Source organism: Oryza sativa, chromosome 11 (assembly GCF_034140825.1).
Source record: "Oryza sativa Japonica Group chromosome 11, ASM3414082v1".
NCBI lineage: Eukaryota > Viridiplantae > Streptophyta > Magnoliopsida > Poales > Poaceae > Oryza > Oryza sativa.
The window spans coordinates 3895792-3909486 of NC_089045.1; the positions used below are offsets into that span (position 1 = coordinate 3895792).

The 13695-nt window shown below is 44.5% G+C and overlaps 2 protein-coding genes across 2 annotated transcripts; one reads left to right on the top strand and one right to left on the bottom strand.

The window, feature by feature from the left end:
• The first annotated feature begins 619 nt into the window (after positions 1-619).
• LOC107277486 (vegetative cell wall protein gp1) lies at positions 620-1653 on the top strand. The gene has a single exon (XM_015760641.3). The coding sequence runs from the start codon at positions 674-676 to the stop codon at positions 1391-1393; it is 720 nt and encodes a 239-aa protein (XP_015616127.2). The 5' UTR covers positions 620-673; the 3' UTR covers positions 1394-1653.
• Positions 1654-6195: 4542 nt separating this feature from the next.
• LOC4349927 (ABC transporter G family member 25) lies at positions 6196-10161 on the bottom strand. Its single transcript, XM_015759727.3, has 3 exons — positions 9865-10161; positions 8932-9769; positions 6196-7484 (listed from the first exon to the last, which is right to left on the bottom strand). The coding sequence occupies exons 1-3, from the start codon at positions 10027-10029 to the stop codon at positions 6529-6531; spliced, it is 1959 nt and encodes a 652-aa protein (XP_015615213.1). The 5' UTR covers positions 10030-10161; the 3' UTR covers positions 6196-6528.
• Between the last annotated feature and the right edge of the window lie 3534 nt (positions 10162-13695).

Genomic DNA, 13695 nt, shown 5'->3' on the forward strand with positions numbered 1-13695 from the left:
ACATGCCACGGTTTCTTTTTCATCCTTGGACCGAGACACGTTCTTCAGCTAAACATGTTTGTAAGTCAAGTTAACATGTCCTTATAGTATGTAAAAAAAATACTACTGGGTCATGGTGGGGGAAAAACATTTAATTTACCTAACTTAAAGGCACAAAGCAAAATGAGTGCAATTTCAGTTGTGTAAAATCAGTTTTCTTTTTTATTACTTTTAATTCACTTAGTAGCTTCATCTTAAGAATAATATTTCCATTCTTGAAAAGGGACATGGAGGTACTATATTCTCTGGTATAAAATTTGATACATTTAGATACTAAGTAAGATAAGAAAATTTTAGCGTAAAATTTAGATACCTCGAGATACTTTTATCAGTGGCCGTAAAATTCCTTTTCACTTAAATACTACTCCGTACTATATATATACTATTATTGGGTGATGATCTTATATCATAATGACACTATTATTATGTAAATGCACTATTATTATAGTAACATATACATAATGGTAGTATTATTATGGTAGAGGATGTTAACTCATTAATGGTATAGAAAAGAGCTAAAGAAGCATAAAAGTTTTGGAGAAATTGAAGGGCTGAAGTGCAAATGTGGCCACCGTATTTATCCCGCTTCTGTCACTCTTGTCTGTCCCCGCCTTCCCTCGTCTCCTCGCCGGCCATGGCCACCACTCACGCGCCACCGCCGCCGCAACCACCATTGCCGCCGGCGCCGGCACCTCTGCCGTTGTCTCACCGCCGCCACCGTGCTTCCTCCTCTTCCTCCTGCTCCCTCTCCACCGCCTCCTCCTCCTCCACCGCCTCCTCTCCCTCCCCGTCCCCTCGCGGCCGGACCACCAACACCAGCGCCGCCGCCGCGACAGCCGCCACGCCGACGGCCACCTCCGTCGTCCCGTTCTCGTGGGAGCACCACCCCGGCATCCCCAAGACCTCCCTCCACCCGTCCAACTCCCCGCCCACGCCGCCGCTCCCTCTCCCCCCGGCGCCGCTCCGCCGCGCGCCGGCACACCCGTCGTCCCGCCACCACCACCGACGGCGCCACCACCACCAGCGCGGCGGCGCCATAGACGCGCCACACTCCGACCCCTTCGCCGCCGCGCTCGCCGAGTGCACCAGGGAGCGCTCCACCACCGCCATCGACGACCTCTTCCCCGCGCCGCCGGCGCCACCGCCGCCGCCATCCTCCTCGCGCCGCTGGTCACTCTCCGCCGCCGCCGGCGGCGGCGGCGGCGTCTTCGGCTCTCTCCTCGACCTGTACGGCTGCAAGAGCGCCATGGCCGTGGCGGAGGGCGCGTTCGTCGTGCGGCGGCCGGTGGCGGCGGCGCGTCCGTCTGGGCCCAGACGAGCTGCGGGCCAGGGCCGGGCCCGGGCCGGGCGGTGACGTGGACGCATCGGGCGAGATCGATGGGCTCTCGGTTAGGTACATAAATAATCCGTGTGTGAACTCAAAAACTCTCAAAGTGTTATTACTCCTATTTGGGATCTAAAGGAAAAGAGATTTCCTACCTTTCTCTCTTTTTTATTCTTCTTTTTTTAAATTTTCTTCGAATTTCGCCTGTGTTCTGATGGTGATTTGAAATGGAGATAGTACATCTCACCTTGTGGTATGGCGATCTATATATAAAAAATTAAGCATGTTCATAGTGGTTCTTGTTGTTGTATATATGTATAAAACATCTTTTTTTTAAAAAAAAAACCTCCCCATTGTTAGTTTTACATTTTGATAATAAGGTTTGGATTCACACGGTTTAGTATATATAGTGGAGAAATTGATTATGCACATAAATAACACATAGACAACCTTTTTTTTTTTCAAAATTAGCCATACATATGAGAAATGGCCTTCAATAATGTTATAAAAGAAAAAAAAAGGCTAGAAAATATGGGTTAATCATGCATACATACAGCTCAGATCGATGAAGTTCATGATACAAAAAATTTAAGGTAGCACTCCATTAAAAAAGATATTCTCGAATGCGACCATTCTCAATAATATTTTCCATAATTCGTCCTCGCAGTGGAGGAAAAACAGCTCCAAACTTCACCATAGGGCCCATATACAACATATAAAATATAGTCACACAAATAATAACTCTAAACCGTGTGCTATGTTCTCACTACCTTATGGATTATCACAGTATGCTTCTCAAGTTCCTACATATAAAGTACTTCATCTGCTTCAAAATATAAGCATTTAAGAAACATGTAAAAATTCTTATATTTAAGTAAGTTCCTAAATAGTATGTTTTTGTAAAATAATTCCCCATCAATATTTTAGAAAATACCTTTTAATCAACTTAATTATCATATTTCTGATGTTTAATTTATTCGTTTGTGCCCTTAAATAATGGCCATAAAATCAGCTTTTCTTCGTCATCATCCACGGTCTATAAAAACCGCATCCTAAGTCCAAAAAATAAGCATGGAATACAGGTTTCTCGAATACTTCTTGCTTCAAGCAAATATTACCCTAATTTATTTATACCAAACTTGTCCTACAATTAACTAAAAAAAACCTTTCTCCACTGCATTCAACTTCAGCCGATCGATCCGAATGTTTTCTTTTTAATATTGTGGGGACAAATGTATAGTACATGCTTGTGAAGTAGTTGTGTGTGCATATTTTTATGCCAATGCTGGTGAGAGTGGGCAGACAACCCTAATAATTTAGCAATAAACCTCATCGAGATCTCAACGCAGCCAAGCGATTGCAAGCACAGTATAGTGTAGGCGAATTAAGATCAAGATATGATCATGATATCCAGCTGGAAGCTGCCATTCAGAAAAAGTAGATGCATGGATGGATATATATGTGACATATGTCAGGTTGCTAGTTCGATCGAGCTGAGCACATGGCTGATTACTTGCACTAGTTTACTGCACTAATTACCGGGCATAATTGACTTTTGCAATTACATAATTCATTTTGATGGATCGATGCTTTAGTTTATCTCTGCTGCCCATGCATACTGTAATTGTCACTTGCATGCCGGTCAATTCTTGTTCTCATACTGTAATTGTCACTTGCGTACAGATCGAAATTAGTTTAATTGTCGGGAAATCGTGATGTATTTATCTTAAGGAACTCAGTAATTAAGAAGTAATTCTTACAACAAAGCACACAGTACTTAATTTGATCTAACATCCAGGCAGCTGCAGAAAAGAGAATCACCATCAGTACTTCAGATCTGAGAAGCTAGAGTTTGGTACATTATTTAGGACTAAATGTCATCAGTTTTAGATCCTGGATCTCTTCTTACCAAAATTCAATCGTAGATTGCTCGAAATAAAAGATAAGAAAAATGAATCAAAATGAAAATATATATGGATTAAAGGTGATTTCATGATGAAACTTTGATAAAGGCCTAGACTAAGATTCACTCTATTTTCTCTGCTACTAGTTATTACTCTGAAAATTGCTCGTACAAGTTAATTTATGAGTGTATGCCGTCCCACGGTAGCAGATACTGTAGATTCGAAGAGATCCCATCCTTAATTAACCTGCAGTACTGTTATTGTCGTCAGTACTATGCGTTTACTGCTGATTAATCACGTGCTTAGACACAGTTTACCATGGGACCACCAACATAAAGGCCAGCTCTTGAGTCTTGACTCGACCTGATCGAGTTCTGCATAAAAACAGAGATCTTGTTCAAATTAAACCTGATCAAATCCAAATAAAGGCTCAAATCAACATATATGTGATAGTACGATGAGAAGTTCAGACTGTAGTAGCAAATTCAGTTTAATTTTCAAATGATATTAGGCCCGGATTCAGGGGTGGATCTAGAACAAGATTTTAGGGGGGACTCATATCCTTCTTCCTTCTGCAGACCCTCTACTCTTCATTTTCTCCCTATTCTTCCCCTTTCATCTCCCCTTCTAACAATAATGATTCAGCGGGGTAGGGGGGACTCGAGTCCCCCCAGCATCCACGCTGGATCCGCCCCTGCCCGGATTCAATCATGACTCATCCCCGTTCAATTAATGAAAACCACAAGCAGATAGCTATAAAAAATGAACAAAATGAAAACCATTTGCTTAACATTGAATGGGGATGAGTCATTTGCTTAACAATAAAAACCATTTTGTTCAATGAAAATGAGAAACCATTTGCTTAACATGAAAACCACAAGCAGAGATATAGGTATCAAAACTGGACGAAATGTCACTGGTTCACTAAGAAAAAGAACTTTCTACGTACGGTCAATATAGTTTGCATGAGTCATTGTAACTAACCTGTACTAACTACTAGTATTCACTAAGGTTGTCAAAACCTATAAAGGATGTTCTAGGACAAAAATATAAAGGTCAATCAAATTGTTGTTTAATTGTCCAAGCTGGCAATTTGACTGCTGGGCAGTGAACCAATAATTAATGGCGAGCAGTTGGCTAACTCTTAGAGTTCCTGCGTTAATTTAACAGCCCGAATTCTCTTCTGTATGCTTCTCCGCAATGCAGGAATTTTATACAAATTAGTTTAATTCCTAAATAATCCTGTTAAATTCTCGTGAAATTAATTTCTTTGTTTCAAAGGAGGCATTAATTAGTTCTCAGTTCTTCAAGAGGATATGAGCGATGCTGATCAATCTGAGAAATGGGAGTACATCTGTACATGAAAGAATAAGTCCTTGTATATATAACGGTCCAACCTATTTAGCAAATACTCCCTGAATAATATTTTCTGACCCACCAGGCATAATTATTTTGTTGGTACACTATGTAGAATTTCTAGAGGATATCAATAATGTAATCGATGCAAGTTGGTAGCAACTTATTTTCGTAGTTCTCAACCCATATATAGTAGTAGTCTGGTAGATCGATCTGAACATTGAAATTTGATACTACACACTACAAGTAGAGTAAAATACGTACTGCACATATATAATCAATGCCATTATGATTTGTGTTTTGATCCGTATAGTGCCTTTGGATCGATATGATAGTGTACGTTCTTTGCATCGTCGTCTATTCATATCTGAGTTAGATCGGCGCCATCGCTTTTGAAATTTCCTTTTTTTATATAAAAAATAGCATCTGATCTGATCCATCAAAGAAATATTAATTAACTTTTCGTAATAGTTATGCACCCTTTCTCCCAACTTAACATAACTTCAATGATTAGCATGCTAGTACGTACGCATTGCATGGACCATCCCATCATTACACAACACCGTCTTGTTAATAATCTAAATTATGCACCAAATTTGTTTATGCGCATAATTAATTTACGAAAAGAAATATAAATAAATATGCTTACATTGCACTCTACTCCTGGGGGAGGCCAAACCAACCGACTTTTGGTACACTATTGTACCACACACTGTATAGATTGTTCCATACTATACACGTGTACCCTGTACACGTACGCATATACATACATATACAGATATACTATACGTTCCGTCCCATGTAAGTACGGAAACCTAACCTTTATTTTTGGATCAACCACGCATCTACACTATAAATTAGATTAAACTAAGGACTAGTGATTTGAATTTTTCCTGTCGTGCCAATAATTAATTTGCCGGCAGATAAATTGTTTAATTTTGATTCTTCTTGTGGAATGAATCGATATGAACAATTAATGGGCTATTTTTAGGTGGCCCAGTAAGTAGAGAGAATTAAGCGAGATGAAGTTGAGGCCCATGTGGAGAGTGCAGAGTGCACTAAGATGAATTTTAGTTTTGGGCCAAATTTTGTCTTCTATGTGAGCCCACATAATTTTACCCAGGAAATGATGGGCCGAGTGTGACTTCACTGTAGAATCAGCCTTCTTCAATCGTGTGATTCTAGACATTCCAAACAAAATTCTAAGGGAAATCCTAGCTGAAACCTCACAAAAATTTACGATGAACTACTTACTTCAAGTTGAAAGGGGTGATTCAAGGCTAACGCTTTCGACAAAAACCGGTAGAAAATCGTGAAATTTCGAGGTTTTGACAAGGGATGAAAGCATATACTGAGTGAAATTTTCAATGGTTTTTGAGAATTTAAATTCGAAACAGTAAATTCAACCAAGATTTGTCGAAATAAGGTGGAAATTTTCATACGCTCAATCGCAAAGTTGAACTCGGTGATTTTTTAGTTAAATTTGGGAAGAATGGAGGCGAAGAAGAGGGAGATCGGTGTCGGAGAAGACAATGGCGCTCAAATTTTTTCACTCCAACTGAAGATGGTTACTTACACCGGATCATTTTTTTAGTTTAATTTAATTAATTTGGCAGTAATAATACACTTGACACCTCGATCCATCAATGGATCAGGAGAAAAACAGAAAAAAGAAAGAAAAAAAAATTAAAACGAAGAGGACGAGAAGAAGGCAGAAGCCATGGTCGATCTCCATGCCAACAACTACACCATTGTCAGATCGAGCCGTACGTCTTCTCCGTCGCCGGCGGCGCACGCTAGCTCGCTCGCTCGCCGGCGTTACGTCTTTGATTACACTTCGCCGGAATTAATTAATAGAGCTTACTACCTAATTACCACGGGCGGCGATCGAACCAAGGTGCTCGATCACTTCCTGACCCGGCGGAGCGCGAGGTAGGCGAGCAGCCGGTAGGCGAAGAACATGGCGACGAGCGCGGCGACGCAGGCGGCCGGGCTGGCCTCGCCGCGGGCCTCCTCCGGCGGGAGGAGGCGGGCGAGGCGGCCGCTGTACTGCACGGCGATGAGCAGCCGGTAGCAGTAGTAGGTGAAGGAGGTGTACTTGGCCCACGCCATGAACCCCGGCACGTTGTGGACGTAGAAGCCGCCGGTGAGGAGGTAGGCGAGCATGACGACGGTGACGAGCGTGGAGGCGCGCTTGGCGTCCATCATGACGGCGCCGACGGCGAGGCCGAGCCCCTCGGCGACGAGCACGTAGGAGAGGATCACGGCGAGCGTGAGCGCGAACGCGGCCGGCGACGGGTTGAGCCCGGCCATGAGGTAGACGATGACGGTGAACGCGGCGGGGAGCGCGAGCTCCATGGGGAGGTCGCCCGCCATGCGCGACATGAAGTAGGACGAGAGCGCGTACATCCCCGACGCGCGCTCCCGCGCCAGCACGGGCCGCTCCTGCGGGAACGCGAACACGGCGTTGAAGGAGGCGAACACACCCCAGAAGATGGAGACGAAGAAGAGGAGCCCCATCCGGTCGCCCACCGCCGCCGGCGACGACCGCCACCACATGGCCCCCGCCACCAGCGCCGGCGCGATGATCTGGAACAGCCGCAGCGACGTGAACGCCTCGTGCCGCCGCTCCTTGAGGCTCCGCCGCAGCAGGATCGCGAACTGGTTCGACCAGCTCGTGCACCCGCTGCAGCTCTCCGCCGCCGGCGGCGGTGGCTGCTGCTCGCCGCCGTGGACGTCGCCGGCGTTGATGGACGCCTTCACCCGCGGCGCGAGCACTCGGTTGTACGACGAGATCAGCGACTGCTTCACGTTGCCGCCATCGGCTGCGTTGCAATTATCATACTCTGTTTGAGCGAATCCTGCATAGAAAAAAAACAGAGCAGAAATGTTCAGTGTCAAAGATCATAAGTAGGATGATTGATCATAATTTCTTAACAATGTAGTAACAATCAGAAAAAGATCAAATAAAGGTAGGCACAATGGAAAATAATCACTCCTGAAAATTCCATCCATTCATTATTTTCCTTTTTGTTTTTTGTTTTTTATTTTCTTTAAATTGTTTTTCTGCGCATTTTGCAGTTTATGTGTATTCCCAACTCCCAAGCTGATAGTGCACGATATGGCTTCCAAACGAGTAGGAGTTCTGCCAAACGGGACCTTGATCGGGCCATGAACGCCGCTCCCCCTCCACCTAGGGATCGGTAGACCCAATCGTGCCACGACGCGGTTGACCTCGATATAATCGGATCATGGAGACACCCTCTCTCTCTCTCTCTCTCTCTCTGCCCCATTGCTTTGATATGCTAGACTGGCTACAAGGCACTTACTTAAGTGGCCAGGTGCCAAAGGAGGGGCCAAAAAGGGGGATAGCTTAGCTCTCTACCCTTCCAAAAGGAGAAGTATTGGTACCAAAAAAATGATTCCTTCTGTCTAAAGTGCCATCACCATGAGCCAGGGGGGAGCATAATTTTCTTAGTCTAGTGAGACAGGCACTTGGAACCATATCCACACTGCATATCATGCCCATATGCTCCATTGATTTTGCTTGATCCCAAGGTAAAAGAGAAGCTGCTAATTCTCATACTTAAAAAAAAGCTGCCCAAGCTAACTACTAATTAAGCTAGCAAAGGAACCAGATCCAACTGAAAGCTGCCACTAGTGTCGGATCTCATCATCTTCTGCAGCCACCACAACCAACAAGATTGGTGGAAACAGAATGGATATCCAATATGACATTACCCGCTAGCCCGGCCGCCGTTCGGTGACCGGGCTAGCGGGTTTACCGGTAGCGGGTTCGGGCCCGATATGAGTGATGTCCAGCAGCGGTCCAGCCCCACTGATGCTGGTAAGGTAAGGTAGATAGTGCCCTAATTCCACTCTCCTCCATCCATGACAGGTGTCCAGTTGAGTTGGGTGTGTGATCTTTCAACCATAAAGTGCTTTGCACAAAAGGTATGAAGGTGAGAAGGCTAGGGCACTCACCTCCATCCACTCTTTCTTTTTTTTTCTCCCTTCAAAAAACTTTTATCTCCTCTCTTGCATGAACTTTTTCTTGGGTGCACTCCACACTTACTCTCCAGGTGTGTTTACTTGTCTCCTTTGTGATCATTGGTCTAATCCTCACCATTCATATCTACTACACCCAATTAAAAGATAATCCCTTGATTTATAACTTGCCTAATTTGATCCTCATTCAAATTGAGCAAATTTAGTGAAATTTATGTTTCCTGATTTTTTCCCTGCTTTTGTTGAATAAAGTAAGAAAGTAATAATAATAGAGTATAATTAGTGTTTTGGGTTAATTACCGTTGGCAAGGTCGAGCATGAAGTCGGCGGGGTTGACGTGGAAGGCCGGCGAGAAGCCGACGGCGGCGAAGTAGTCCATGGCGTCGCGGCCGGCGCCGAAGTAGAGGCAGGTCCCCTCGGCGAGGAGGAGGACGGAGTCGAACATGCGGTAGACGCGGGTGGACGGCTGGTGGACGGACATGACGACGGTGCGGCCCCTGCGCGCCAGCGACGAGAGCGTGGCGACGAGGCGCGCGGCGGCGGTGGAGTCGAGGCCGGAGGTGGGCTCGTCGAGGACGAGGAGGCTCGGGTTCACAAGCAGCTCGTGCCCGATGCTGACGCGCTTCCGCTCGCCCCCCGACACGCCGCGGACGAACGCGTTGCCGACGATGGTGTCGGCGCACGGCGCGAGCCCCAGCTCGGCGATCACGGCCTCGGCGGCGGCGGCCTTGGCGGCTGCGGGGGAGGAGGCCGGGAGGCGGAGCATGGCGCAGAAGAGGAGCGTCTCGCGGACGGTGAGGTGGGGGTGGAGCACGTCGTCCTGCGCCACGAACCCCGTGCGCCGCTGCACGGCGCGGCACGGCGCGCGCCCGCCCGCCAGCACCGTCCCGGCGTGGCGGCCGGCGAGGCGGCCGCCGAGGATGGAGAGCAGCGTCGACTTGCCGCTCCCCGATGGGCCCAGCACCGCCAGCACCTCCCCCGGCCTCGCCTCGCCGGTGATCCCCTTCAGTATCGTCCTCTCCTCCTGCGCGCCACCGCCACCACCTGTTCCCCCGGCGTGCGATATCCTCCCCGGCGGCGCCCCCTTCGCCGCCGCCGCCGTGGTCGACACCTTGACCCGGTACGCCACGTCGATGAACTGAGCACATCATCAAGCATCCATCCAACCAAAGATCAATCAATCACCTCAACCACACAGAGCAGCATCTATCCGTACCATCGATCGATATGTACCTGGAGATTGAGCGGCGTGCAGACGGAGGACAAGAAGCAGTCCATCTTGGACGGCGGCGGCGGCGGCGAGGGCGAGTGCGGCGTCGCCGGAGACGAAGGAGGAGGAGGTAGCACGACTACGCCGCCGCGGCCGCCGCCATGCAAGTCCTGGCCATTCGGAGGCATCTCACCGCGCAATCAAACACGAAGCAATCAAACCTAGCAGAAGCAAGCAAGCAAAGCAGTGGATCGGATGAACTGATCGGCGAGAATGGCGGAGGAGGTGGTGGTGGAGTGGAGGCCGAGGAGGAGCAAGGCGAGGGGGAGGGGTATTTATGGGCGAAGGTTATGAGGGCCACGTCACTGGGTGGAGAGGGTGGAGAGGGGGCACGTGGCGGGAAGAGGAGGGCGAGTGGAGGGGTGGGCCCACCAGCTTTTTTTTTTTTGGCGGGAGAGCGGTGCGATGCTCTGCACTCTGCAGTGCACACCGTGAATGCTCTGCTTCGTTTCCTTTTTTTTTCCTTTTTATTTTCTTTTTTCTTTTTATTTTTTGGGGGTGTGTTTAGCGTGGTGGCATCAGCAAGCAGCAGCAGCAGCAGCAGCAGCAGCTGCTACTACTACCATTGGGGGCACCGGATCTTCTGTGACGAAGGGTGCATAGTGGTGCTCGTGCTCGACTCGTGCGCGCGCGCCATCCACCGTTTTTTCTTTATAAGTTTGTCGGTCGGTGAAATATATTGTAGCTCGTCGACTAATAAGTTTAAGATGGTAGATAAAGTGGATTAGCTTTTTACTTGCCGAAGGGTTGGATGGTACTTGAGATTTTAATGTGGAATATTTTTATCTAATAATTAATTGTTGGATCTGGTGATCCTAATATGGGTTATATATGGCTCACGGTTTTTTTTAACTTTTTATCTATAACATCTCTTTGTGTGTCGTTGACATGCTCAGTGACGAATCTAAACATTTCTTAAGTGCAAATAAAATGATAAAGTATTGGAGAACATCCACCGTATCATTGACTAAATCCTTACATTTACTTTATATTATACTCTGAGTGTAGCATAGCGATTAACCATAGTGAATAATATAGGATATAACATTGTACCAACAAAACTCTTGTATGAAAGGTCAATACATGCAATAAATATACATTACTATGACTGCAGAATCTCACGATTATCACGATTACCAAGGTATTTAAAACCTCTCATGGCTTCTAACAATAACCTCATGGTTTTCACGATAACCATGCGGTTACCACTGAATAGCGATAAGCCAATAACCCTCACCAAAACCATAAGGAAAACCTCGTGCATGATAGGGAGGATAATGTTCCACTAAGTTATGGGGTTTACATGTGAGTCCGGCCGAGTATGGCGTGGTCTTTGATCAATTTACCTAAACTTATTCATGGATAAAATATTAATTCCTAGATGGTTTGATATTGATGATATATGTCCCATTCTTTTTCTCAACGTTAGTCATGACATTTGATATGTCATTTGATTACGCCAAACTATTTTATTAAATATACTTCCTCCATTCCAAAATATAAGGCACAACCACCATTAACCCAAAAACCAAGAAATAATTATTATCATCTTGTAGTTTGGATCATCCTAATAAATATAATGCATGCATCCAATAGGATTAGATAGCATGAGAGTGAATGATTTAAAAAAGTAAAAGTTTAATGGAGAAGATGTCATAGTTAATTACATGCTTGCATGTATGCCTTATATTATGGAACCTCTAAGAAAAGTGGTTGTGCCTTATATTATAGAATGGAGGGAGTATTAATTACTCTCTCCTGTAAGAAACATTTAATGCACTCCCTTCATCCCTAAATATTCAGACAAACATAAAGCTAAGGCTAGCTAACTATATCTTTTAAAAAGACAAATTAAATCTATATATATAAACCTTACAAAATTTGTAAGCGGGATATCTGGTCAAACGCGGTGCCTCGTACATGACAACATTCGCTATGCCAGCTGATCAATCGATCATATATAGCCTCATAGATTGGGGATGCCGGATGATGCGTGCGTCTGCAAAATGAGCGAACGTCACGCATCCAATGCAATGCGTCCAGGCCGGTCAGCCAGCAGCAGCAGCAGCAGATAGCAGCTACCCCCAACCGTTTCAAGCTTCGCCGGTTTTCAGACTCTGATAGACCAAGTCTGGGGGAGCTTGTTTCAACTACAGCTTTTCTCAAAAACTGCTTCTGCTAGAAGCTGCCCTAAATAGTCCACAGCTTCTGAGAATGTGTAGTTACAGATTCTAAAAAATGAACTAAGAAGCCAGAAGCTAAAGAAGCTGGGTTTCAGAGCTTTTCCAGATTCTCAGAAACTGGCTACCAAACAGCTGCTTCTCAGAATCTCAAAGTTCTCCAAACAGGCCCATATTCAGCTAAGCTAGAGCTTGCGTAGCTTGACAGGTGCTGGCCGGTTTCTGACCTCTTTCGTCGACGACGTTTCGATGCGTATGTGCAGCAGCGGCAGCACAGTAGTTGTTGTTGTTGGGAATGAAACGCGTGTGTTCTTGCACAATCTTTCAGAGTCGATCGATCGATAGATTATTCCGGATATGCACGCATACGTTGCAAACTTTTTTAAGGATTCACCTACTTTTAGAGTAACTTTCGTCTAGGACATTGACACCGTGGAAGAGCCTGTAAAACGTTTTCATGTAATTCACATGTTTGACTGAAAAAATAATAATACTCAATCGATCTATCCCACAATAAATGTGATCCTAAAATCCTATAAGAATTTAATAATGATAAAAGATGGTCAAACTTGTCCTAATTAATAAGGAAATACTATGGCTAGATGGATAAGTATGTAAGAGGTAGTGAAGCGAAAGAATTCATGGGATCGATGGCAGGTAAGGGGATATAAATTAATCATCTTATTTTGGGATATATTTTAAAGTCCACAAATCAACTTATTATTTTAAACATAAGTTTCGTTTTGAAATACGAAACATTATCCATATTAATAGTGGAATTATTTTGAGGCTTCTTTAGAACTTAGCACTAGCAAAATGAAAACCCCGAACATGGAAAACACAAGATTTTTGTTGGAGTGCATATACAAAATACAAATTTAATAAAACAAAAACTTAGGAATATATATTTATGTCGGCTACAATAAAACATAGGATTTGGATAAAATATACAAATTTAAAGGAAATTTTTAAGTGACCGGACCTTATGCTACTCAGCTCCCTCTATTTCATATTACTTTTCGGTGTAGCATTCAATTTTTTTTATTAAACTACTTGTCCTTCTCATATTCCAAATCAGTTTTAGAGGTGACCTTCACTCTCTACATTTCATCAATGCAGTCACCACTCTTATCAGCCCATCTCAAGTTCTAAACTAATAAGAGTTAATGGCTTCTTTGAAAAAAAACAATGGCATGTACTTAATAATGTTAACATTGTAATTGTCACATCTCCTTGATTTGTATGAGATTTGCTAGAATGACAAGTAATTTAAAATGGAGGGAGTAATTTTTTCATCCAAAAGCTCTATGCATTGAGTCATCCTATAAGAGAAATTCATACATAAGATTTTGAAAGCTCCAATTCTATATATATGTATTCCAAATTGAGCCAAAAATAAAATTCCTATTGGTGAAATCGTACAAAATTAGTTTGTCTAGAAACTCTTTGTCCCAAGAATTCCTCCATATCCCAAATATCTTGGGATATACTCCCTCCGTACTCATAAAGAAAGTCGTTTAGGACAATGTTTAAATCAAACCTTGGGAATATAAATCATAAATAACTCTCATGTTGTTGAGTTTGAAAATGTAAAAATTATATGAATAGATTTGT